The sequence below is a fragment of the Plectropomus leopardus genome, chromosome 5 (assembly GCF_026936395.1).
Source record: "Plectropomus leopardus strain MGB_pleo_1.0 chromosome 5, ASM2693639v1, whole genome shotgun sequence".
In the NCBI taxonomy this organism is placed as follows: domain Eukaryota; kingdom Metazoa; phylum Chordata; class Actinopteri; order Perciformes; family Serranidae; genus Plectropomus; species Plectropomus leopardus.
Genome location: NC_142180.1, coordinates 5,550,120 through 5,577,069, shown reverse-complemented (window position 1 = coordinate 5,577,069; position 26,950 = coordinate 5,550,120). Strand labels below are relative to the sequence as shown.

At 39.8% G+C, this 26,950-nt stretch overlaps 1 protein-coding gene across 9 annotated transcripts in view; it reads left to right on the top strand.

Moving 5' to 3' along the window:
* Window positions 1-26,950, top strand: part of mast2 (microtubule associated serine/threonine kinase 2) — a 235,129-nt gene that overhangs the window by 124,551 nt on the left and 83,628 nt on the right. For 5 of the 9 annotated variants that reach the window (XM_088077416.1, XM_088077415.1, XM_088077414.1 and 2 more), the window contains one exon: window positions 12,017-12,048. In XM_088077416.1, the coding sequence (XP_087933542.1) occupies window positions 12,017-12,048 (32 nt within the window). Of the gene's footprint in view, window positions 1-12,016; window positions 12,049-18,493; window positions 19,457-24,014; window positions 24,225-26,079; window positions 26,256-26,950 lie in introns of those variants that run through there. The other 4 variants (XM_088077418.1, XM_042513289.2, XM_042513323.2 and 1 more) reach the window with 4 other exon arrangements.

Below are 26,950 nucleotides of genomic sequence, written 5' to 3'. Positions count from 1 at the left end.
ACACACACACACACACACACACACACACACACACACACACACACACACACACACCGGTCTGGATGGTGAATACACGCTCCCAGTGAGGATCAGTTCAGCTCAGCATGTTGAAACAAATACCAGGCTGCTCTTTGTTTTAATGATTGTAGGGAAGCTTGTTTCAAATCCACCTGCCAATCTGTCACACACACAGCACACACACACATTCACACCCTGCCACTCCCTCTCTGTATTATCAGCAGATAAAACCCTTCCAGTGAGGCATTGCAGATTTCATTTGAATGTGTAAATTCCAATTAGGATTAGCTTGTTTTCTCTGCCGGTGCTGATAGCGGCTTTAGCATGTCGCTGGAGGAAGTGTCGGCCTACTGGAACTCATGATAGACAAGCTGATGAAGCCAGATTAGCTCCTTTCAGTTTTGTGTGTGTGTGAGTGTGTGTGTGGGCGATGCTCTTCATAGCTGAAACTAATTAGCAGGTTGTCTCTGCTGCGGAGGGAACGAGCACCAACACGCTGCCTGCATAATTGTACACTTCTAGATATCTATTTGTCCATCTCGACAGACCGCACAGCTGCATGTGTGGATGTCCTGCAGTGTGACAGGAAGTGTGTGTGAAGTATTCTCATGAGTGAAAAGTGCAGCTGTCGAGAAACAATATTTAGAGGGATGCATGGAGGAGCTGAGAGCTGCTGTAAAACATTTTTGACCACTATGGATTTTTTGTATAACATTCTAATTCATATCAGAATCCTGTTTATTGATCAGTAGGTTTTCACATGCAGGAATCAGCTGGTGTAATGTTGGTGTAATAAGAGTAAATATTATGAAAATATAAAAACAAGCACGGCAAAAATCAAAAAGATAATAATAGAGAAGAAAATTGCAATATAATATATACTATATATATATATATATATATATATATATATATATATTGCAGCCAAACTCCAGGTTGTTTAGTCAAAGCAGTTCAGCTCCTGATGATAAACTGACCAGATTGGCCTTAAATCTAGGACTGAATCTCAGCAGTGACTCAAAAGGAACAGACAGGGATGTAAACTGAAACGCTGCCATATGTGGGATTTTGTCTAAGTCATTCTGATTATTTTTTGGACAGTCTGGTGTGCTTAAAGACTTAAGACTGACTTTACCAGTTAAAGGAATCTGTATTAATTACAGTAATATGTATCAACCCTTTGAAACCTTAGCATGTTGTCTGGATTTCTTTAAAAAACATGGGAAGAGGACAATGAGGAACTTAACAAGAAATGGCCCAAAAATTAGCAAGAAATTTGTGGAAAGTTACAAGAAAATTAACTAAAAGTAGGCCAAAAAAACCAAACAACAAACTACAATCTGAAAAATGACAATAAGAAAGAGATCAAAATAAAAAAAACATATTCTAGACATGTTTCTCTTTTCCTCCCCTATTTTGAGGCCATATTCTTGTCAACTGTTACTATTTTTTTTGCCATTTGTAGGACATTTCCTGCCAAGTTACTCATTGCTTTTTTGTTTGTAAAAGAAATCAAACCAGTCAGGTTTCAGTGGTTACAATGCTTGTGAAAGGCATCTGAATGCAGCACAACACAAAACTGATGTAGGTCCAGGTGTAACGGGTTAACCTCTCAGTGGGTTGGTATAGAATGGAGCAGAAGCTAAATCATTTATCATCATTCATTTATCGTTAATCTGGATCGGTTTAACAACTGGTGATAATGTGGTGAAAACAGCTGTTTACAATTGTCAGGACTGCAAATAATCACTTGAAGTTGATTTGTTATTTAAATTAGCTGATTTAATGACATCTGACTGATCCTCTGCAGGTCCATCATGACTGCTAACACTGGTTCAGTGATCTACTTCTAGTAGGCCTGCATGTCCCAGTCTGAATAAAAACAGTGCCTGGTGGTGTAGTGGAGTGAGTGATTTGAAAGAATTTAAAGAGATGTCATGACTTGCAACTTTGGACCCTTCTGACTGACCCCTCCCCTGGCCTCAGCTCTGCCCTGACACATAACACCTTCACAACCTCCATGAAGGTTTTTCTTTTTGTTCCAACACTTTTGGCTCCTCTTTTTTTCCCTTTTTTTCCCTTTTGGGGTGGCTGTGGCTCTGGAGGTATAGCAGAAAGTCCATTGATCGAAAAGTCAGCGGTTTGATCCTGAGCTCCTCCAGTCGAAGTATCCATGGGCAAGAAGATGATGGCTCTTCCATCGGAGTGTGAATTTGTATGAATGGTTAAAAGCTGAGTAGCAGTTGGCACCTTGTACGGTAGCCTCGGGCCACCAGTGTGTGGATGTTTGTGTGAATGTGTGAATGTGACTCGAAGACTGAAAACATTTTGAGCGGTTGAACAACTAGAAACAGCTATATATACAAGTGCAGGTCCATCTACCATTTATTGAAATATCTCTATATCTTATATTAAACCATACAAGGACAGACAAGCAAACCCCCGTCCTGGACAACAGCAGTAATATGATGGACAACAGCTATAATGCTGGAGATTCATGGGGGAGCAGCAGAAAATGAATAAGTAGTGTTGGTGTGAAACAGAGCCATTAACAGCAACATAAAGCTGCTCTAAGTGAATGAGCTAATTGTGTGGCGGCGTTCTGAGGACACGAGCAGCGTCCTAATGAAAGCTCTGCTGCTGCTTAACGGCCACCAGGAGAGACTCTCCCCCACAGAGAGAGGCCCACTGGGACCAGTAAGGCTCTAATAGAGGGGTGTCTGTCTTTTACTCTGTGTGCGTGTGTGTGCGTGTGTGTGTGTTTTGGGTAAGGGGTACAAGGGTGAGTGTTGTTGTGTCCCAGAATAACACACTTTGCTATCGAAGCAGCATTATAATTCACCTGGGCCACACACTGACACATTAACACAACTAATCTCCATTAGTGCGTGTGTGTGTGTGTGTGTGTGTGTGTGTGTGTGTGTGTGTGTGTGTGTGTGTGTGTGTGTGTGTGTGTGTGTGTTTCACCAGGGGAATGACATCCATTTGGGTTAGCTTTTAATCTTGCAAATGAGCAAACATAACTCTTCCTACACTAATGCCACTAACAGCCAATTATTGTGTGGGTTCACTCAGTAAGAATGTGTGTGTTTGTGTGGTAATGTGTGTGTGTGGAGGAAGGGGACAGTCATTACGGAATTGCTAGACTGTGCATGTGTGTGTTTTCAATCATTATCATGACTGACTGAAGTGAGAGTGGGATTGAGTTTACATCAGTGCAGCTGTGACCTGTCAACATTAAACCCGTTTGATGCTGTAATGTAGAGATGAGCAATGCATAATTAAAGGAAGATCACTGTTTTAATCAGTGCTTAAAGAAAATCTTAGCTGAAAGCGGTTAAGAATTTAGCTCTTGAGTGTAGGATCTGTCCTGTGTCTAATAAGTTTGAATATATATATATATATATTATTTTTGAGAAACAAGATAAGCTACCTTTTCTTGAGTCATTTCAGATCATGATTTCAAGTTATGTTTGTCCTTCAGAGAATGTTTTTTGTTTGTTTGTTGTTTATTAGTTTATTAGTTTCATGTAGTCTTTATGAGCTTTTTTCTCCGGTTCATGATCTCGGTTGAAGTTTGTCTCAGTGTATATTGGCTGGATGTCCGAAATTGACCGTAAAGAGTCTCTCAGAACCACATCTGGAGACCTCCCACTTAGGCTTGGGTGGTATGTAATATTTCATACCTTCCTGAAATTTCACTGTATATGATATATGAAGGTATAAGTATTTGGAGCGCCCCAGCTTTTCAGACTAATCAAGACACAATAGAAACCCCAAAAATGTCAAGAAAAGTAATATTCTCACACCTATTTTTGTCATTAACCAGAAATATAGCTGTACACCTTTCAGCTTTTAACTCTCGCTCCCAGGGAAGATTGACAAGGCTGAAATTGCCCTGTTAACTCATCATAAACACACTTTATTCAGACTTGCCAGAAAAAAAACCTCACACAAACTTGGCTACTCTTGCTTGTAATCTACTGGGTGAGTCTATTGCTCCAAGAACCACCAGCACTGGATTGGTCGAAATAAATCCTTAATTCACAAAGCTAGATGTGTAAAAAAAAACAAAAACATGCTGTTATTCCCTCTCTGCTGTTGCTGGCTGTAACTTCTCCCTCCACCACTAAGTGTCACTGTGTTTTTCAGCTCAGCTTCCTGTTCCGCTAGAAGAGACCAAAGACAGAGTTTTGGTGGTGCGTGCTGTGCAGTACATACAAAGACTTTAATAGAAAAAGCAGCGCTTGTATTTATGACAGAATTGAAAACATACCTTTGGGATTTCTAAATTTCCTGGTATATCGTAATCTAGTGATACTAGATTTTCTATTTTTATTGTATAGTATGTCTACAACTAATGACTATTTTCATTATCTGGTCATTACTTTTTTAGTTAATTGAGTTATTAATTTGAGTTATTAGTTATTTAATTTAGCTAATTCATTTTGTCAAATAAAGCCAAATATGATTAAAATGCTGAAATAATGATTAACTGATCGAGTGTCTATTGATCAACTCATGCTTTGAACAATACTGTGATACATAAACTGACCCTAGCATGGTAGCCTTGCTTGTTGGCCTTTGATTAAAACATAAAATGAATGTGCTGGGTGCTGTAAGCTCAGTGATGTCGTGACTACTACAAGACGAGTTGGCAAGCTACAGCAGCTGGCCGGCTAACTGCTAATATGTCTTCAGCATCATGCTGGCATCAGACAGCCAGGGTAGCCTGCTGGTTGCCAACTGGACAATGTGTTTGTACCATTTACTCCTGTCTCACAGCTGACTGCAGATCTTGCCACATCTCTTTTGTGGATTCCTTTATATTCTGACAGAGCTGGTTATATAAAACTGGATGGTGCAACACAGCTAATATGATGGCTTGCCTCATTTTGGATTCTCTGGCTCTCCCTCGGAGGTCATCTCTGTCAAGATGGTTTGCATTCTGTAATCTCGCCTCCACAAGCCAATCTACCAATTGCAGTGATGCCACTGAAATTATTTTGGTTTGAATCATTGCTGTAATAATTGCTATAATTCTGAAAATAAGGCCAAAGTTGCAACATTTCCCACTAACTACAGATCACTTTGTTCTCTTTGGACTAAAGATCAGTGTTTTTTCTGCTCTACATCTTTTGTCGATGCGCTGCATGTGTCATCCCAGAGTCTCTTTGTTGTCACTGTTTCCTCATCAATATTCACAGTGTTGATAATGAGTTATGGCTGCTGGCTGCTGCTGCAGCTCTAATTGTCTCCGGTGGAGCTCGGCTCCCCGGCATCCTCCTGTTAATTGCGTGTTTTTAGCTCTACTAAAACATGTTATTATGATCGGGCCCCGGGGTGGAACAGCTAAATACACCCACACACACACACACACACACAAAGAAACACATGTACTGAACATATAGATTGTTGAGACACAGGCACACACACACAGTTATTCACACACTAAAGAAAATCTATTCTCATGATGCTGTCAAGTCCTTAAGGCCTGTTACTTGGATAAATGCTGCTGAATGTGTTTGTGTCTGTTGGTTAAAGGGCTGTGTGATTATGACTTGAAAATACAGTATATTCTTTAATTAAAACAGGTGAAAATATCCTCGAACTAATGCTACAATCTCACCCCAAGTTTAATATTAAGGATATTTTTTGGAAAAATAAAATCATTTTATTATGAAATCAACACTTGTTTCATGTTGACTGAAGTCAAACCCTTCAGCCAACTTTGCCTTTTATCAGCCTGTTTTGAAACTGTTGTTTCAGCTGAATCAATCAGGCCAAGCTAAAGTTTACTGCAGTCTGTATGCAAGCCAAACTTCAATTAAATCTTAGCAATCTGGGGGTTAAGTTTCTGTCAGAGACTTATCAGAAATACTGACTACACTGTGCAAAGAAAACAAGAAGAATAGACTTAGACCCAAGTCAGTGTATTGATTGTCTTTGTGCCATGAATATCAATCAGTACCATGAGTTCATTGGGTGCAAAAGTACCTCAAGATAGTGCCTCTGTGGATAATATCAGGCCTTAGAACAAACACTGCAGAATGGTACTCAAGTCAAGATTTTGGGGTCATGCAGGGACCTAGTTGGTGCCACCTGACTGAGTGTGTTGTTAGGTTCTTTGTCACCTCTGCTGTCTGCTGTGTGTTTCCTCCTGATACCTGCTGACAGCTGCGCTTACATCCATCAGTCTGGTCTTATGTGTGCGTGATCGGTGTGTCTGATTTTGCGGTTTCTGTGGCTTCATTTTTCCTGCTGCCAGTCACAGAGTTATAGGGGTAACCGTGGATACAGAGGTAATGCTTGAAAGCTACTGCTGCCTGGAATTGCATCGGCTGCTTAGGCTCGTAGGTCAGTCAGTTAGTGGGTTTACAAGTGATTAAATGGCTGCTGTAGAATTTTTGCCCTGGAGGCTGAGGGGGTTCAAGTGCTGTTGTTGCATGTCATTCCCCATCTCTCTCTCTCTCTCTCTCCACTTATTTCATGCCATCATTTTACTGCTGACTCTCTAATATAGCTCTGAAAAGTCCAACACATCCTACACTGAAGGATAATGTTCTTACACATCCATTAAACTTATTTTGGAAGCTTTGCTAGTCTTTTTTAACTGAAAAAGCGTATCATCATCTTAGATCATCTTAGACTGTTTACAGTCTTGTAACTTCCCTCCACCACGAGACGTAGCTGTAACTTTCAGATCAGCTGCCTGTTCCACCAATAGAGACCAGAGACTGAGCTCTGGTGGTGCCTGCTGTGCACTACATACAATGAGTTTAATAGAAAGAAGAGGGCCTGTATTCATGATGATATTGAAAAACATACCTTTGGGATTTCTAAATACCCTGGCATACCACCATACTGTGATACCACCCAAGCCTATTTGGAAACACCATTGTTTACTGTATGTACAGCTCAATGCTAAAATAGTGCTGTAATAATCTATAATAAATAATAAATATAGCAACTTCTGATCAACCTGTATGCATTTCAGGCTTAAAATAACAACCCCTGGTTAGGCCACACCAAACAACAAACTTTGAGAAAAAGTGAAAGGTGAAGTCAGTGCAGAAGTGCCAAAAAATGACCATTTTGGGCTGGCTCTAAAACAGTGTAAATCTCCACAGACCACCATAAACATTTTTTACAACGTGGTACAAGAAACAGTTTTAGTCTCTATAGCTAATTACAACATTCATGACACCTGTCTGACAAATTCACCTGTTTCCATTTTTTAAAGGCTCCAAATTATGTATATTTTAGGGTGGGTTGGCTTGAGTGAGGCTGTCTGCTGATAGTGTCCACAGCTTCCAATCAGATCCATCCCCTCACTCCCTCTGGTTACTTTTAGCTCCAAAAAAACAAGATGGCAATGGCTGAAAAGCCAAACTCGAAGCTTCAAAACAATGGGAGACGTCATGGTTGCTACGTCCATTTTTCATACAGTCTATGGGTCCCATCTATTTCCCGGTAGAGCTGCACCTACTTCCAATTTGCCCATTCCAAATACAGATGAGAATACAAATAATTTAGATAAGTGAGTAGCTACAAATAATGGTATATTTCAAATACATTTCCCCTGATTCTGAGGTCTTTTTTTGCACAAGCTCTCCTCTAAAGAGCAGATTAGAAACTTGGTTACTTATATTAATAACAAAGAAATAGCCTGTCTGCAGGAGAATTATAGCAGGATACTGTCCCCTCTTGCGGAAACTGGGCTAAGTATCCTGCTAGGGTTTACATGCTGCTTGACAAATCATATTACTTTGTGGGTACAGTAGCAGATTTGTGCAGGACTCATAAATCCAAGACTCTCCATTTCCATCAGCAGTCCAGGCTCTGACGTCACATCTTTACATGTTTAACCTGAGCTGTTACCTTTTAGCCTACATCTTTTTACCTGCACTCACCCTTTCCTCTCTCGCTCCATCTCTCTAATCACATTACCCTCCCAACCCTTCTCTCTCAGCCATAAGCGAATTATCCAAGCCTATATTCCATCGGGTAGATTGCTTCAGGCTTGTGTTCTGCTCCTCTTATCCTTGCCGTCACTGGGGATAATTTCATCACAGCTCTCTTTGTGCCCGTTTGGTTTGTTTAATACAAGCAGCTCGTGTGTGTGTACAGTATTGTGTGTGTTTGGGCGAGGGTGGGAGAGGGTGGGTGGGGGAGGGGGGCATTAGCTACATCCCTGTTGGGTTATTTTTTGCAGGGTGGCTTTGGGTTGAACATCCTCCCTCAGGGCTCAAGTGCAACACACACTCACAAAAACACACAATGTAATGCAATAAACTGTCAGACGAGGATTTCAGATGAGCATCATTTCACATTACAGAGCTCTGTGTGGGCAGACAGATAATACAAGCATGAAGTACTTAAACACAGCCACACTCCTGTTTTTCTCTACCCATCATTGGTCTACTTTTTTTGTGTTTGTGTTTCACAGCCAGACAGATTAACAGGTAATGAGGGAGAATTTAAGAGGTTGGTTGGAGGGATGAAGAGGGTGGGAAAGCGTCTAAAGAGCCTGTTTTTATGCCTCTACAGCGGCAATAGTTGTGGCCGGAGGCATCATGTTTTGGGTTGTTCGTGCATCCCATTCTTGAGAACGCAATATCTCAAGAAAACTGCTGGGAAATTTCTTGGAATTTGGCACAAACATCTAGTTGGATTCAATGATGAATTTGTAAGATTATGGCAGTCACAGATCAAAGACTAAGGTCACTGTTACATGCTCTGTCTCATTCTTGTGAACGCAATATCTCAACAACAGCTTGAGGGACATTTTTTTTTCTACTGACTGACTTCACTTTTTGTGGTCAAACTTTCACTTCAACTCAATGATGAACCTATTAGATTTTAGTAGTCATAGATCAAAGGTCAAGGTCACTTTGGCTTGGACCTTGGATTTAAGAATAAGCTGAGTAGAATTTGGTGGTTGAAGGTCACTGTGTGCTCACAAAATATGTTTTTGGCCATGACTCAATAATTCATATGCTGATTTTGACTAAATTTCAAACAAATGTCTATATGACGAAGTGATGACATTTTGTATCCAGACAGTCAAAGGCCAACTCTACTGTGACAGTATAATGTTTTGTGGCTATTTTTAAACGCCGTAACTCAGAAACAGAGGGGGTGACACCTGTGTATTTCCAGAATCCAGTCCTAAGAACAATGTATTAACACTGTTTGACGCAACTGGGTCTATTATGGTATTATCACAAAAATATGGTACCTTGTTAAAGCTTATTGAAATAATATCTTCTCCTTCTCCCTGAGTAGTCACTTGACATGGCTGGTAAACTGACCTTTATGTGTAAAAGCAGCGGAGTGGAACTTGTCTGATAAGTCATGACATTGGGGCCATACTCATAATGTGTTTTCCCCTGCCTTCTGTTGTTATTTCTGTCCTGTTTTTGTGTTGTCTCTGCTAAAAGGGTCAGCTCACATGTAAAGTTTGGTCAGTGTTTTGAGTGTCATCAGACTTGGTATTTTTAAGATTGTATAAGCTGGTCAACAGGGGGAAACTGTCACTGCTCTACAGTAACGAGGCATTAAAACCTGTTGTGTAAACTCAGCCCACAGGAGGGGAACAGCAGAGGGGATTAGAAAAGGTTGCCTCCCCCTCCTGTGATGCTCGAGCCATTTCCCGTCCCTCTGGGTCTGCACAGCATCTGTTCACGAGACTAATATAATCACTGGGCCCAGTCTGACTGACAGGAACACACACACACACACACACGAGAATATTGGTTCTGTTCTGTTCTAGGGAGGCCAAATGAAGACTAGCAACATTTTGATCAATGTTATCATAACGCACACACAAAGAGACACACACACTACAGACCTCTGCCATACAGCCACTCCCCACTCACTGTGCTCCAACTGAACTCCATTATGTCCATTAGCTTATCTGCACACAGAGATGTGAGGAGACTCTGATGACACAGCCGTCCCACGCAGGAACAGAGTGTGTTTTAGAGTGTGTATGACAGACTAAAAGTGCGATGGAGAGATAAAAACAGGTTGGACACAAAGCCAAAAGGTCCATCTCTCTCTACTGAGTGTTCTGCACGCACTCACTGAGCACTGGAAGGTCCTCTAATTCATCAGAGAGCAGCAGATTGTTTTAGACTCAAACAAAACATAAATGTAAGACTTGGGAGTGATTATAAATGAACAAGGCATGACTTCTTAGTACCAAGAAGCTGTTTTCTCTTCTTGATGTGCAGCTGATCAGGGGAGTCATTTTAACATTCAATAAAATTGCACCGGAAGATGTCATTACAGCAGACTTTGAGGCAAGCAGTTTCATCGCTGCAGTGAAAGGTTGATTAATCAATCAACAGAGAATTAATCAACAATGGTTTTGACAATTTATCCTATTTTTATGAATCGCATACAATCCAGGGATAATCAACTTGCTTTTCTTGAGGGCCACTTTTGCAAAACAACCGTAGGATAGGGGCCAGTTGCAGCAGCCCCATACATGTTTATTGGGTTTAAGGATGGTTCTTGGATTTTAGAATGTTTCTAGGATTTAAGGACATTTCACGGATTTTATTATATTTCACAAATTTTAGGACGATTCTCAGATTTTAGGACGTTTCTTGGATTTAAGGATGTTTCTTTCTTTTTTTTGTATCCTAAAAACACAAAAACAATTCCCAGTGTGAATCGCTTTATTATTATTGCAAATTAGAAAATGGTTGGGGGGGCACCCAGCACCCTATTGGGTGCTAATAGGGTGTGTGGGGCTGTATGCTGAGTATCACTGCAATAATCATTTTAATCATTCATTGCGACCAATTTCTGTTTTTTAGCTTGTCAGCTGTTGCCCTTTTTTCCACAATTTTTAAACATTTCATAGACTCATCAATGAATTGATGAACTGAGAAAATAATGGAAAGATTAATCAATTTCTCTTTCCAAGCATGACTTTTACACAAAATGAGATGAATAAAAAGGAAATAAATAAGTTTTAATTAAGAGAGAGAGAGAGAGAGAGAGTGTGTGTGTGCGTGTGCGTGTGCGTGTGTGTGTGTGTGTTACTCGCTCAGTCTGAATGAAGTATAGCTGTATTGCTCACACTGATGGACGCTGATGAAGGTGTTAATGATGTTTTTCAAAGTAAAACCAGCTGTTGACCTACTTTGGGAACCTGGCAACACAACATCCATGTACCTCAACCAAATACAAACACACACCTACACGCACACATTGATTAAGGCTATCGGCCAGATGGTGCTCTCAAGGAAGTCTGTTATGTTGGTGGGCTGTTTGAAGTCATTGACAAGTTGCAGGTTGTGTACATGTTGGTTCTGTGTTACACTTTTTCAGACTTCCACATATTTTACAGCATTAAGATGATAAGGACTAAATTATAAAGCCATCTTTGAGGACTTTTTCACACATTCAGATTGAAAAGTAGTTTGTTGCTTCTCATCGGTTTTGAGCTTTCAGGCTCTGCAAGCTCCTGACGACACTCCTCTGCCCTCTCGTGGTCTTTTGTAGAAAGTGCAGCTCCATTGCACCAATTAAACTCAGCTTTTCATACACGAGTTGACACATGTAAAATGTTTCAGAGGAGGTTGTACAAGGGCTTTACACTTTTTTTCTGTTTCTGAGGTTTTCTGGCTTCTGAAATTTAGCGTCTGCGGTGTGCACGAAACTTCTCTACTGAGCTGACTCACAGTCAGACATGAGATGATCTGTGGAGATTTAAACAAGCTATGTGTTGCTGTTATATTTAGCACAATAACAGAGTTAGGGCACTTATGTTGAAAAAAGAGTAGGAGAGCTCCTGCTGATGCTGCCCTGTGTAGTTATGCCACAGTGACACCTGTTGGTCAAATGACTGTACTGCCAACACAAGTGCTGCACAGGATGACATCACTTAAATGACCAAAATGTCTGCTTTGTTTCTCACAAGTTAAGTGAAAAGTGATAACCCCTGATTTTGAACGAATGTGTCTTTTTCTCTCTCTTTCAGAAGGAGCTGAGTCTTCCCAGAAGAGGCAGTTTGTAAGTACCCATCACCCCCGCCCTCTTCTGTCCAGAGCCTGTCCTGTCCGTGTTGTTGTTGTGGTTGTTTTTCCCAGTGGTGTCATCTAGCGAAGTTTGGAAACCTTTGAGGGTGCAGTGGCCCAAACAAAGATACAGACACTCTTCTGTGGTATAAGGTGTGGTCTTTTTGAATATCAGTGGAAGAGAAGCTTCTGCTCCACCTTGAAACATTACATGTTTGTCACTGGGTTTCTGTGAGTGTCTGCCTGTTGTGTAGATTTTAATAAGAGTTAAATTCTATTATTTGACAGGGTTCGTACAGTCATGAAAAAACGGGAAAAGTAATGGAATTTGCAAATAGCATTTTCCTGGCCTGAATGCGTGAATGAAAAAAAATTGGAAAACTAGGTATACTCGACAAAAATTTTAAAATCCAACTATAATTTCTGTTTTTACAGTTTCTGGCTGTGATAAGGGAATTAATTGGTAAAAATTTGTATGAACCCTGGTTTGAGTGTCTTTAACCAGAATCCTAATTGTGCCTCTACTTACAATTCTTACATATTCTAAAAATTGACATACTAGTCCTTTAAATATTGCCAGGGAACTACATTCTGTGTGCTTCAGCTGTTAATCCTTATCAGGTTATACAGAGCAAGCTTCCAGTAAAGGGTTAAAGGACAAAGTTGAAAAGCCACTGAGTCCAGGTATGTGTGTGTGTCTGTGTGTTCATGTGAGTGTGTGTACCAGAACAGCTGAGCATCCCTCTGTGTATAGATGCAGGCCTATAAATATCAGAGAGTGTGTGAGTGTGCCAGGCAGCTGATTGATTGTCCAGTGCTGGAAAAGTTGTACATGTTTGGAAACAAAAGTAGGACTTACAATCGTGTTTGTGATGAACTGCTGAAAGATAAAGTTTGTCATGGTGGTGTAATCATCATGACTCACTGTGGAGTTTCCCTCTGCTAAACAGCACAACAACAGGGGTCAGATAAGGTGCAGCTCACTTCTTTCAGCACTGCTTACTGCTGCAGAGATACAGGCCACAGCCACTCCATTTCAGAGCCGTATATTATATCCATATACAGTTATCAAGTACTACCATTTTTACATAAAATATCGATAGAGAAATGTGGATTTTCTCCCTGTGAGTCTGTTTACTGTCTGGTCATGTGTGGCGGTGTAGGCATGACTCTGACTCCTCCAAACGAGCCCTTATGTAAGACTCTGATTCAAGGATATGATGTTCACATGTCAGCACATGACTAGGCCACTCCACATACCCAATTATTACCAGGTGCGCATGTAAAAGTACTCACTGCATGACTGACAGCATCAGCTCAACCCGCAGTGTGTAACACCCGAAACCTCTGAAAACAGACCCTTAGTTTAGTTCCAGGATGAAGAATTTGATTTAAATAAACACATCTTTGAGGCACAAAATACAATAAATAAATGAAAGAATGATAAATAAATAAACTAAATAAGAAGAAATAAATAAATAAGCACATAATACATAAAATAATAAAAGTTTAATTGTCATGAAGAACCAACAGAGGTTTATATATAGTGTTGATCATTCAAAGGGGGGTCTGCAGAGAAAATCCTGTTTTTTCCATTTCCTGTTAGGACCCTGAATGGCTGTCGACCCAGAGAGATAGTTATGATAATAAATATGAGAAAAGTATGATATCAAATACTTTCATAACATTATTATACTTGTGTACTTGCAAAAAAAAAAAAGTCTAACCTAAGAATAGCAATATCACTTGGCCAACAAAAGCAGAACGTTTAATTCACTGAACAACCAGGCTTTAATTAGCCTATTACCCCCAAAATTTAAAGTTATGAGATTAATCTACAAACTTTCTGCTGTTAAGTAGGTTAGATGCAACAATGAAGGCCAATATCTGGAGTCTGGAGCCTGTTCCTCTCGATTAGTTCAATGTCTGCCTGCTTAGCACGAGCGAACACAGCTGCTGGGGGGTTAGATGGGTGTCTTTAACCCTTTGTAGAGTTTTTTATTGGTATTTTCTTACTTAAAAAGCTATTCTTGGCCTACTTTTATCATATTAGTGTGTGTACATTTAGTGAAAAAATTAAAATTGGCTATGCTCTCCGTTCACAGAATAATGTTCCTGTTGTCTGTATCAAGGGTATGTATGGGGTTTCTGCAAAAGAGCCTTGGTGAATGCAGGTCCATATATGTACACACTCTTGGCTGTTTCAAAGCACTTTTGCAGGAAATTTGTACATCAACTTCTACATGCCAGTTTCAGGAGGTATTTTAGCTGATCTTTTAGATTTTGTTGTGTTTAGTAGAACAAACTTCTATCTTACTTTTCTTCCTTTGTAGTATTTTCATTTTGGGTTTTATTGTGTTCTGTTTTGCTTGTTTTGGAGTTGCATTTTATAAAAAATAATTCAGACATAAACTGTAATTCATACGGACATAAGGGAGGGGCAGCGGCAAATACTATACATGATATATTTTGTGAGATGGGGTTTATATTTTTTAAAAACTAACCTAGACTAGACCTACTTTTTTAGTTTGGTTTTTAAGTAAATGTTACTCCCACTTTAATTTGACTACTTCCTCTATCATTTTGTTATTTTTAACATGTCATACATATTTATTATTTTACTCTGTGCTGTTATCCTGTCATTTACCTCTAATTTACAGTTTGAGTATTTTACATATTTATCTTTTGTTATCACTGTTTTAGTTTTTTTGTTTGTTTATTTGTTTATTTATTTATTTTTATCTTTCTATTTATAGGTTTTATTCTACCTCTGGTGTTTCCTCACTTATGGTAGTGTTTCCTCAGTTCCTCACTGGTTTTAATGAGTACTTGCGTACATGTGTGTGTGTGTGTGTGTGTGTGTGTGTACTACTGACCTCCAAACAAGTACCCGAACACTCATAACCATCCCTACTGTGAACTAAGAGTTGTGCCTGTAGCTGGAGTCCAAAGCCCAAATAAAAAATAGCTTATATCTCCCCCAAATCTCCTGATAGCACTTTGAAGATCCAGAGCTTCTTTATCAAACTCTTGACATCAGATCAGAGCTGCAGGGTTCGCGGTGTGTTTCTGTTATTGTGTGTGTTCATAGACTGGTAGTGTGTGTGTGTGTGTGTGTGTGTGTGTGTGTGTGAGATCTTCAGGCTCTGCAGTGAGCTTAGAGGCAGCATGTCGGCTGCTGTGAAGCCTCTGTGAGTCCAAGTCGACTCGGTGGGAGCGACAGTTGGCCAGCGGCAGCATCCCGCTGTCTGCTGAACGCAGCAGCGGCCTTTTTTTAATGGACACACTTTGGGAAGTTGTGGCACAGAGAAAAGGTCTGTCTTCTGTCTCTGATTGTCAAATCAAAGACAGACAGTCCTCTCTGGTTCACTCTCTGTCTTTGTCAGCGCTGAGATGCTCTGTGTTTGTATTTTGGGGTTCGGTTTTTAAACTTTTTAATGTCAAAATTGGGCGTCGTAAAGCATACTTCATTTCCTTTTGAAGTAAATTATATTCTCAAGTAAAGTACAAATATCTCTACATTGTACTTATATACAGTACTTGAGTAATTGTGCCATGCTTCCACTACTTAGTATATAAGACAAATTAATCAAAACTTAAAGGGACAGTTCACTCCAAATGCATATATTACATACATATTTTCCTCTTACCTGTAGTGCTGTTTGTCAGTCTAGATAGTTTTGGTCTGAGCTGCCGAGTGTTGGAGATATCACACATAGAGATGTCTGCCTTCTCTCCAATATAATGGAACTAGAGAGCAGCTCAAAGCTCCAAAAAACACATTTGAAAAACTCAACAGCAATGTCTCTTTACAGAAATCAAGACCTAGTTACTCCAGATAATCCATAGACCTTGTAGTCAATAGTTTTATGTATTTCTGTCTATGAAACTACACCCACCAACCGTATCACCATGCAGCAGAAAGCAAGCACTTACCAGCTTTTTTTGTAGCTTTTAGCCGTATTTCACAATATTCATTAGCCAATAAAAAAACCTCAGAAAAAAACAGCAGGTGGATCTTGAATTGAGACTAGGTTTGTAGGCATACTTTACCAGGGTAATGAACTTTCATCCTCAATAGAAATATCACCTGTTTAGTTCAAATTCAGGAAGAGTTTAGCTGTTTACTATGCATTGCTGGTATCCCAGTGTTACAGTATACCAGGGTATTCAGAAATCCAGAGACAATGATTTTCAATACAATCATTTTTCTATTAACTTCATACTGCTGTAATAAGGATGTTTTGCATGTAGTGCACATGTTGTGCCACCAGAGGTCAGTCTGGTGCAACAAGCAGCTGAGCTGACTGTGAGTTCCAGGACGTAAACAGCCGGCTAGAGTAGTGTCTGCAACAGCCGAGACATCACAGGGAAACCTGCTTGTTTTCACATCTTACTCTGTGAATTAAGGCATTTTGACCAAACCAGAGTTGATGATTGTTGGAACTATCTAACTAAATGACTAGCACGACTAACCAAGATTCTCTTGTTAAGGTATGTTGTTTCTGTTGAGTTTAAAGAAAGCTTTTTTTTTTACATGAATTAACAAGGCAGTTAAGCTAGTCTTGGCTTGGTGAAGGAGAGAAACATGAATTCAGAAGTTGTACAGTAGTATTTCCTTGTTCATAATGAAAATAAGTCAAAGCATAGTAGTTCTTAACAATTTGTGAGTTGGTTTTGTGTGTTTATTTGACTAGAAAACCAGTAGAGCTCATAGAATCACTGCACACAAAGACTGTCATACAGCTCAGTGAAATGTCAGGAAAGTATTAAGGTTTTAAAACATGGAAACCGCTGTAGCCTACTGTTTACATAATACAACAAATTGATTGACAGCAGCTACACTGTTGTCCATACAAGGTATGAAGGGGACAACTGTTTCCATTCAGCCAAGTCTTCCGTCGCTGACAAAAAAATTCCATCTCACAATTTATTTAGACATGAGATTAGATTTTGGGATTAAAATTTGATTTTGTGTGCTCCTAATTTAATTTATCATCTTAAACTCAACTGAATACTTGTAAATCAATTAGATGAGTCATTTCTCTGTCGGACCAACAAGAGTCGTGTTATCAAGGAGGACAAGGAGGAACTTTCAGGGGAAATCTGTTGGAAAATTACTGCTTCAGTGTGTGACTTAAAACTGGCACACACACACTCACGCAGGTTCAGATTGGTGTGTAATAACATTCTCATGTCAAGCGGCTGTTCCTACGTCAGTTTAGTAATCACTCCACATTAGCTGTGTGTGTGTGTGTGTGTGTGTGTGTGTGTGTGTGTGTGTGTGTGTGTAACCCTACCCTAGTCAGAGCCGTCTGTGATCCTGTCCATTGTTTATGAATTAGCAATCTGGATTGTGAGCTGCATTTAGCCCATTAGGGTCAGTGGTGTCCCCGGGCTTCTCAGAAACCAGAGCAGAGACAGACAGAGGACAGCTGCTCTGATATTATCATGACAACGTCCTTTTAGTCTGTGTGTCAGAGGGAGGAAGAGAAGCTTCCCAAATGTTTGAATGTTTCATCAGCGTTGCAACTTTTCAGCTTCTGAATATTTTATTAGAAAATTAAGTGAACTGGAAGCTGAGTGCTGAAGAGGAAGCAGATGTTCTGCCATGTTTTTTTGTCTTTAATTTCTAAGTATCAAAAAGTTTTAGTATTTCCTGCAGCCAGAAGACTCAGTCAAGTACAGTTTATAGTACCAGCTTCTTAGCTCAGAATATAATTTGATTACCTTGAAGTTTATTCATCTGAAGCTATTTTTAAAAGGTAAGAAGCTTGATAATCCAGAGTAAAACTTTAAAAAATTGCTCCACAAACATCATTTAAAAAGTTGGTTAGATGTGGATAAATTCCTTAAAAGTACTTAAAGCCCAAAAATAAAAGTCATTAAAATTCAATTTAAAAATTCTAAGAAAGTCCTTAAGAATCTTAAAAGTGGACTCAAAGGTGTAAAAAAAAGGCTGTTATATTCCCAAGAATCAATTAAAAATGTAAAATAAATATACATGACAGAGTTGAATAAATAAATTAAATTTCAAAGAGTCATTTAAATTCAGGTTGGTTTTTTTTTCTAAAATGATTTTAAAAAGCCCCAAAGTACAACTTTACCTTTAAGTTTTAGTTTTTTATTATTTTAAATATAGCCTTTTTATTTTAAAAGTTGTTAAATTTAGAAAATCAAAATATGTTATTAAATGAACCTGGCATTTAAAAAAAAAGGAAAACAAGCTTGTTTCATGACATTAAAAATATAAATTAATTCTTAAAATGTCACCTATGAAGTCACCTATGAACGAAAGAAACAATGAATAGTGAAACTAGTCCTTTATAGGTAAAAATCTGTGTATGTTTTTAAAATTATCTCACCATTAAGTCATGTAACTAAAAGAAGCATTTATTCCAACTTCACCACTCCTACTTCTGCACCAGTGAGTAGTTTCATTCTTTTTCTTTATACAATAAAAACTCAAAATAAAGAGAATGAAACAGGACATTTCAGGCTCCCCTGGTATCTTCATATTCCCGCCTCCCTCTCACTCTCTCACCCTCCTCCCTCCCCTTGTCTCTGTGTCCCTCTCACGGCTGGTTGTTGAGGACTCAGTCAGTCCTCTCGTCTCACAGCGGACAGTCTGATCACTGCGATCAGACTAGCTGAGGCTTCCAAGAACTGAGAGGGATTAAGCAGGCAGACTGTACCCAGGGAAGGCACTCTGCTCCTGGGGAGGTGCACCTGGAAGCGTTCCTGTGAGCCTCTCTGTATGGTGGAGTGGTGGCAGGAGCTGAGGGTCAGCCACCAGCAACTAGTCTGCACCTTAAGGATCAGTTTCTTCTTTACGATTTGGCATGATGGAACTACTCAGAACTTGACACTCTTTTTTTTCACACAAGAGGAGGAAGAGATGGAACTTACTTTGGAAGACAAAATAATTAATACACACTGAGTTTTTCACACTGAGCTCAGATATCAATGTGTGTGTGCGTGGTTCGCACGTCGCTCCACAGACTGCGTGTGTTTGTGTGTGTTTTGAGGCAGTCTGTTAGTTTGTGACTCAGCAAGCCCGTGCTTGCTGATGAAGGAACACTCTACCCCAGATACCGCACATAACTGTGTGTGTCCCGGTACGCAGATAAGAGCAGGTGCTGACGTTACACACAGACTCACACTCTGGTCATTCCTTATATATATATAAAAGTTTGCAAGTGGTTTGAGTCATGGAGGACTGACTGCGGGACAGTTTTGGGTTCGGTGTGGCGCTGGAGGATGGACAGTGCAGTATGTGTTTGACCGACAGATGAGCCGATGCAGTACGGTGGATTATTAAAGATTACAGTTGAGCCTTTTGTCCCAGGACACGATATGAAGAGGAGGAAGGAGAGAGCAGGAGCCCCACACCTTCACCTCCAGTAAGAGTGTGTGGAAGTGTGTGTGTGAGAGAGAGATAATGCAGATCAGATTCATATGGCAACCAGTTATACATCTTACTTTCTTAGCTTTTTTTTCTACCTTTTTTCTTTCATTTGTAGCCACAGTATGTTTACATCCAAATGTTTTATGCAGATTAAATAGAATTATTAGGAGGAAAAAAAGACATTTTTTTAAGAGTGTCTACAGTCGTGCTAGCAGCTCCTTGTGGAGGTATTTATGTTCAGTGTTCTTCAAGCTGAAAGTTAACATCGGCATACTAACATTCCCACAATAACAATGCTAAGATGCTGATGTTTAGAAGCGTTTATGATCCTAACCTTTTTAAACTTGGATCGACACCAGTTTTCTTGTACAGCGTACAGTTGCTTTGCGCAAACCATTGAAATGTGATTTCTTTTAATAACATGGGAAAAATGGTAATCAGAAACTTGGCATGAATTGTCCCGCAAATTCCAAAAAGTCATTTAAACATGACAAGTACATTACTGAAAACTTAGCTAAAGAAAGAGAGAGAGAGTGTGTTTTATCATAAAATTATTAAATGACAGGCCTGCATTGTTTTCGTAGCTACGTCACTATTACTAGATAAATGTATGCGAATGGGGAGGGGGGCGAACATCAGCTTACATTGCTTACATAGATCTATAATACAGTACATGCATAGTGTACATACATAGTGAGTCGGTGGAACAGAAATACATGAGGAGTCAGAAACATGAGAAGGTATCAGAGAGAGATACCAGCAGGGAGGAAGTGCTCAACTCTACTCAGCTCAACACTCTCCAGTCAGCAGGTTCTCTTTCATTCACGTTTACATGTCAATGCTCCCCTTAGCTGTTAGGGTCATCTTTGGGACATTAATACATTGATAATTATACTTCAAATTAACATTCAAATAATGATATTTAACCAAATTTGAATTTTCGAATATTAGTGTATTGTAAAGTACAGTTTAAAGTTAAATAAACCATTTCTTAGAAGGTAGAGGGAAGTGGAAGGTAGATTTAATACATTTGTAATTTGTATTTGAAATTACATTTGTCCTTGATCCTGCTACATCTTTGGAGTTGAAGGATGAGTTGATTAAAATCAGCAGTTGCTATGAAGATTTCATCTGGTTGATGCTGATGGCATCATTCAATTTTTGCAGTGCATTTTTTGAATTTGCATCAGAGTCTTGAGTCCTTTTGGCTGCCAACAAGGTGCAGAGGGTGCATTGTACCAATATGGAATTTCAGTTCCATTCAGAGTACATTGCATGTATAATTTTCCATTATTAAAACACCTCTTTAGTTGGTCCGCCAATAATTTAGGTCCCATCCAAATACAAATACTACATGTTTAAGCAGATATTGCTGTCACTGAATTTAACCCTCTCACCCTCTCGCAACATCACTTTTCTTGTGCTCCTTTCAGATGCCTTTCACAAGTATTTAAACCTTTGAACCCTAAGAAAATGTGCGTTTTTTTTTTCAAAAACATAATAAAAAATAATTTTAAAAAAAAATTCAAAAAAATAATTAAAAAAAAAATTCAAAAAAATAATTTAAAAAAATAATTAAAAAAATAATAATATCGTCATATAATAATAATAATTATTATTATTGGCACTTTTTATTTTTTTATTTTTCTTTTATTTATTTATTTATTTATTTATTTGCAGGTAACCTTCTTGTACTTTTTACTAATTTCTTGCTAATGCTTGGGTCATTTCTTCTTGTGTTGCTCAGTGTCTTCTTTCCATGTTTTTGGAAGAAATCAGATCGATTGCTCAGGTTTCAAAGTGTTTATCAGCGCTACACACTTTCTGTAAATGTTTTCATGGACTGAAAGAATCAGATCCACTTGTATGCAACAGGAAAACCATTCGTCAGCTTCCACTCTTGGCTGCATTCATGTAGCTGATGTGGTCTCAGTCTGGATTCTGGTCTTGTTAGTTAGTTAATCCTGTTTAAATGGTCTTTACATGGCCTCATCTATGAGAGACTCAACCTTTTAACCTGGTCAAACTGCTGTGCACCAATATCAGTGACAGCTGCCACTTGTGTGCCAGATGGCCTGAGTTATTACAGGATGCAGCATTTCATTATGAAATTGTCTTTAGTTTTTGCAACGGCCATGCTAAAACTGTGGCGCTGCACCACAGATGGTCCTACATTATGCAGGGTGAACACTGCACTACAATGTGTGTAGCCCTTGACTTCCCAGCAGGTGGTCCCACCCTGGGGGAGGGGGCATGGAGACCACCACCATACGGTCCTCATGCCCTGCAGATTTGTGCCAACTGCCACCTGAACTGCGTAGGATATTTTTTTTTATATGTTTTGAATTTAGAAGTTTTATTTATATTCACATGAGCTTTTACTGGTGTCCATGTATCTTGTTGTGACAGGTAAAGCAAAGTATTATAAAACATTCATTTCAATGTGACTGAGTATTTGCAAACATCTGGTGGAGTTCTGACTGAGCTCTGTGAAGTTGATCCAGAACTTTCATACCATCCGTTTCCAACTGTGATAAGTTAATGCGCGAGGCTTCATGCCTGCTGTGAGGGGACATCTGCAGGCAGGCAGAGACACTACGGATCAGTGGGTAGAGCCTGGCACTGCTGCTGCCCCACATACTGAACACTGGGACTGTAGGCTAACACAGTATGAAGTCAGTACTGACAGGTACTGTCTAGTAAAGGCTCTACCAAAAATTTAAGATCATATCAGACACCACTGACACATTTAAAACCAGCTAGAGCTGAATTTCCTAGCTTACCCGCCTTATGTCTTAATGCAATAGTGCAGTAGTAAATCATGGACTATTGCTGTAAAATTATTACCCATGGTATGGTTATATGTTTCTGCAAACATTAGATATGTTACATTTCAATGAACATTTGATACATATAATATCAAAGTTTCCAAAGTGACATAATGTATGAGCTGACTTTATAATCTGGAGGCAGAGGAGATGCTGGATGGCCCAACACTAACGCTCGAGCCACACTGCCTGCCAAAATGAAAAACAACAGAATCTATACACACACAGGCTCCTCGTGCAGACAGTGGGCCCCAGTGTTTGGCAAGACACCTGTCAAGTTACAGACCACTGCAGATGAATGTTCCAAACCAGCAAACAAGAAAAGTAGTTCTGATGTAATGAGGTGTTGTATTTTCCGCAGCTGTTTAGGCACTAAACATAGACGTTTTGTAGTGACCTGGAAGTGTTTTTTTCTTTTTTTTTACAGGGTTTAGGTTGGTCAAAAAAAAAGTGGTACCCCAAAATGGGGTATTTTTTTTTCCCAACCTTAAACAGGTGTTTTTTTGTGGTTATACATAACCACACATTAACCACAGGTTTGTTGAGGTGTAGTTTTGGCCACAAATGTGACATATCAGTGGTTTGCAGGAACATACAACATTTAACTTCCAATTTGATTGAAATATGAGGATTTGCTGACTTGACTCTATTTCCGTTCTAAACCGACTAGCTTTGGTGTTTTTAAAAGTGAGTGTATGTAACTTTTTAATGAAATGAAAATCAAAATAAGCAAGAAAATTACCTGGAAAATAACTGGGAAAACAAACAAACAAAAAATGATAAAGTAAACTAAAATTAGATCAGATTAGATTAAATTAAATTAAATTAAAAGAAATGAAATGAAATGAAATGAGATTAAATTTGATGAAATAAAATAAAATAAGATAAAGAGGAAAAGAATAGGCAAACAAGACTGGGAAAAAGTGCTTATACATTTAAAGAATTCTTTAACAAAATTGAAGACAATCATAAATGTAGTTTTTTTCCCTCAAGACTTTTCCCTTGCTTTTTTAAAAGTATTTTTCTAAAGGTACATTTTTTTGCGCAATTTGTGGAACATTTCTCACCAAGTTACTCATTACTTTTTTCCCCAAGTTCCCCAAAGAAATCTCAATCAGTGTTCAGAAGTTGAAATACTTGTGACAAATGTCTGAGAAAAGCACAAGGAAAGTGTGGTCGCTCCAGGTTTTAAAGGGTTAAAGCCTCAGGTGGTCTGGTGTGACCATTAGCTTTTGGTGGCTAATGTTAGCAGACTTTACACCAATATCTAGCGTATTTGAGATAATTGAGTCAGACTTCATGATCCTTTTGTACTGGTTTAGTATAATTTCTACTTGTGGTCACAGTGGCGGCATCAGTTACATAGGCTCACTGTAAGACATCACTTTGGCTTCTGGTAACTTGGGAAAGGTATTTATTAGTTTAGGTTCATCAATCCAAATCATTTTAGTCAAAACTATTAAAATTGCATGGAAAAGTGACCATTGCAGTTCTTAAATTGTGCACTATATCACACACGAAGGTGCAGCAGGACGAACAGATCGATGTTTTTCTGAAGAGCTTTTTAAATACAGTCAAGCACTGATGTCTCGTCACAACACACACACACACACACACACACACACACACGCCACTGAGCAGTCCTCGTCACACCTCCCTCTCTCCTTACCCGTCCTCCTCTCTTCATCCTTTCTTCCACTCCTCCCCTCCCTCCTCTGTTGGCAGAATCTGGTCGCCGGCTCAGCTGCGTTGCCACGGCAACAGCAGCCTCCTCCAGCACCTGCTGTCCCCCACTTCTTTTCATCCCTCCGTCGTTCAGCCCCCTGTCATCACCCTCTCCCCCCTGTCCTCCTCCTCCTCCTCCCCCTCCCTCTGTTCCTCTGACGGGCCTCTGTCAGCCCCTGTTCACCAGCGAGGAAACCCCTTCCTCTGGAGGTAAGAGATGCTGTGTCACCTTATAACACACCTGTTTGGAAGTGTGTGTGTGTGTGTGTGTGTGTGTGTGTGTGTGTGTGTGTGTGTGTGTGTGTGTGTGTGTGTGTGTGTGTGTGTGTGTGTGTGTGTTGTCTTTTTATCGCCTGCCTTACCGACTTTCCCCACCTTTTGTTTTTGTCATCCAACATTTACGTTCAGTAGAAGCCTACATAGCAGATGGCGACACTAGAAAACAGCTGCTTATGAGAAGCTTCTTGTGGCTACTTTTAAGGAAAATTCTATTTGTTGTTGTTTATTTTTATAGTCTTAGCCATAACTCATTTCACACAACAACAGCTCTGTTCATCCAAATAGTTCACAATACTGAGGAGCTGAGGGAGTTTAATCAGAAATTTCCTTTTGCAGAGTTTGTGGAGAGCTGTGGAAATTGTTGAAAGTCGACTGATATTAGATTAAAAAACAATTTAAAATTAATTTTTCAACAGCAAGCCACGCTTGTTTGCAAGTTGTTTCTGAATGGATGCAAAGTTGATATGTAGTGGTGGGAAAGGAGATGGAATCTCAAGTGATGATACTGAGTGTTCAGTTGTTATTTGTGGCTGCTTTACTGAGTAACAGCAGTGAATCAAATAAAGGATAAGGTTTGATTTTTTATACCTACTATGTGTGAGTAACAGCCATGGCCGGAGGCGTTATGTTTCCAGGTTGTCCGTCCATACATCCGTCCCATTCTCATGAATTCAGTATCTCAAGAATGCCTTGAAGGAATTCAGATTTGGCACAAACGTCCACTTTAAGTCAAGGATGAAGTGATTAGAATTTGGTGTTCAAAGATCAAGGTTACAGTGACCTCGTCTGTCTCATTCTTGTGAATGCTGTATCTCGAGAACACTTTTAAGCAATTTCTTCAGATACGGCACAAACATTCACTTGGACTCTTAAATGAACTGATTTGAATTTGTCGGTCAAAGGTCATTGGAACCTCACAAAACACAGTTTTGACTGTAACTCCAATATTCATATGCTGTTATGACAAAATTTCACCCAAATGTCTACTGAAAATGATGAAGTGGTATGGTCAGTGACTGATTCGGTGACGCTAATCTTTCATGCCCAGTCTTCTGCTGGGTTTTATGCTGCGTTCATGTGATGTCAGAACTCAGCAGTTTCTGAGTTTGGAAGTCGTTCTTCAGACTTTGTTGTGTTCATGTGCTTTGAGGGCGTAAAGTAGGAACAACATGGCAGCTACATAAAAGATCGGTTGTTTTTTTAATGCTGAGTGTTTAAACACACAGTGTTTAAGCACTAAGTCAACTCCAAGCCCCACCCAGCAGTTTTTCTGGGCCGCACTGAAGTACTTAGCCCGAGGCAGGGACTTGTTTCACCCCTGTAAAAGTTCTTGAAAATTGTGCCGCAGGGGGGTTCCTGCAGTGGAGACATGCACCAACGGGTGAGACCCCGTAAAACAACCCCCAAGTTCCTGCAGTGGAAACGTGCCTTAAGTTTATCAGTTCCTGAAAAAGTTCTTGAAATGGTGCCTGCTGTGAAAAATCACAATCATAAACAGCATTCATGTAAACATCAGGAGACACGAGTCAGCTGTGTCGATTTTATCTGCAGATAAATGTCACCAAGACAATAATCAATGGAATGAAACCTCTGCTGATAAACATCTGTAAACTGATAACCGGTCAGTTCGGCTGTTTATTGAGGTCAATAACAGCCCCACTCAGAAACAGAGGAGTGAAAAGAGCATGAAAGGGAGGGAGGGAGGGGTCTCTGCTGAGCGGAGAGAGAGAGAGGATCAGAGGAAAGAGAGAGAGAGAGGGAGGAGAGGGTAGACACACCAGCAGCAGCGCTCGCACACATTCGCTGTTGCCGGTGTGACAGGTGGCGACTGTTTGCGAACCACGTCCTCTGCCGAGTGTCAGAGCAATGGTTGCGCGCCTGCGTTAGCATGTCTGACTCCTTCTGGACGGTGCTCTCCAATTTCTCACTGCCCGAGAGAAGCATGCTGCGGCGCTCCAAGAGGTACACGCTCATTTTCACCCCATCCTTTTTTTTATGACTTGAGATGTTTCCATCTCTGGCAGCCTGCGCCTTTATTTTCCCCTCCACTCCTCCTTTCATTTCTGTCTTGATTAGTTTTTCGTTTCTTTTTTTTTTTTTTTCCATTTTCTGCCGCTCTATCCTCGACATCCTCTCCTCTCTTCCTCCTCCTCCTCGTCTCTGCAGGTCTTAGATGCTCAGCAGGAGTTTCTCCAACATGAAGGTCAGCTAACTGGATTTGTCTTTTGATGGAAAAACAGGATGTGCTGCCTGAATGTGTGTGTGTGTTTGAATGAGAATCACATGTGACACTGCTGGCATGTTACCCAGAGCAGCACTGTGTGTTCTTTTTCATTAAATTTCCTCAACCTGCGTCCAATTTACGTGTTCATGATGCAAGTGGATATCGCAAGACATTATTTGACGTTCAGAAGCAATTATATTTTGTCATTTCTTCTCCTTTTTTCCATCCTTCCTCCAGCTGACCTGTCCTCTTCCCCTCCTCTCTCTCTCTCATCTGTCAGTCAGAGACACAAGTGGCTCCTCCAGCAGGACACATGAGCAGAGACAGAGCTGTACTTATCATTTTGAAGCAGCAATTTTCTTCCCCCTCCTTGTAATAACAGGGGTAGCTGCCACACACACACACACACACACACACACACACACACACACAC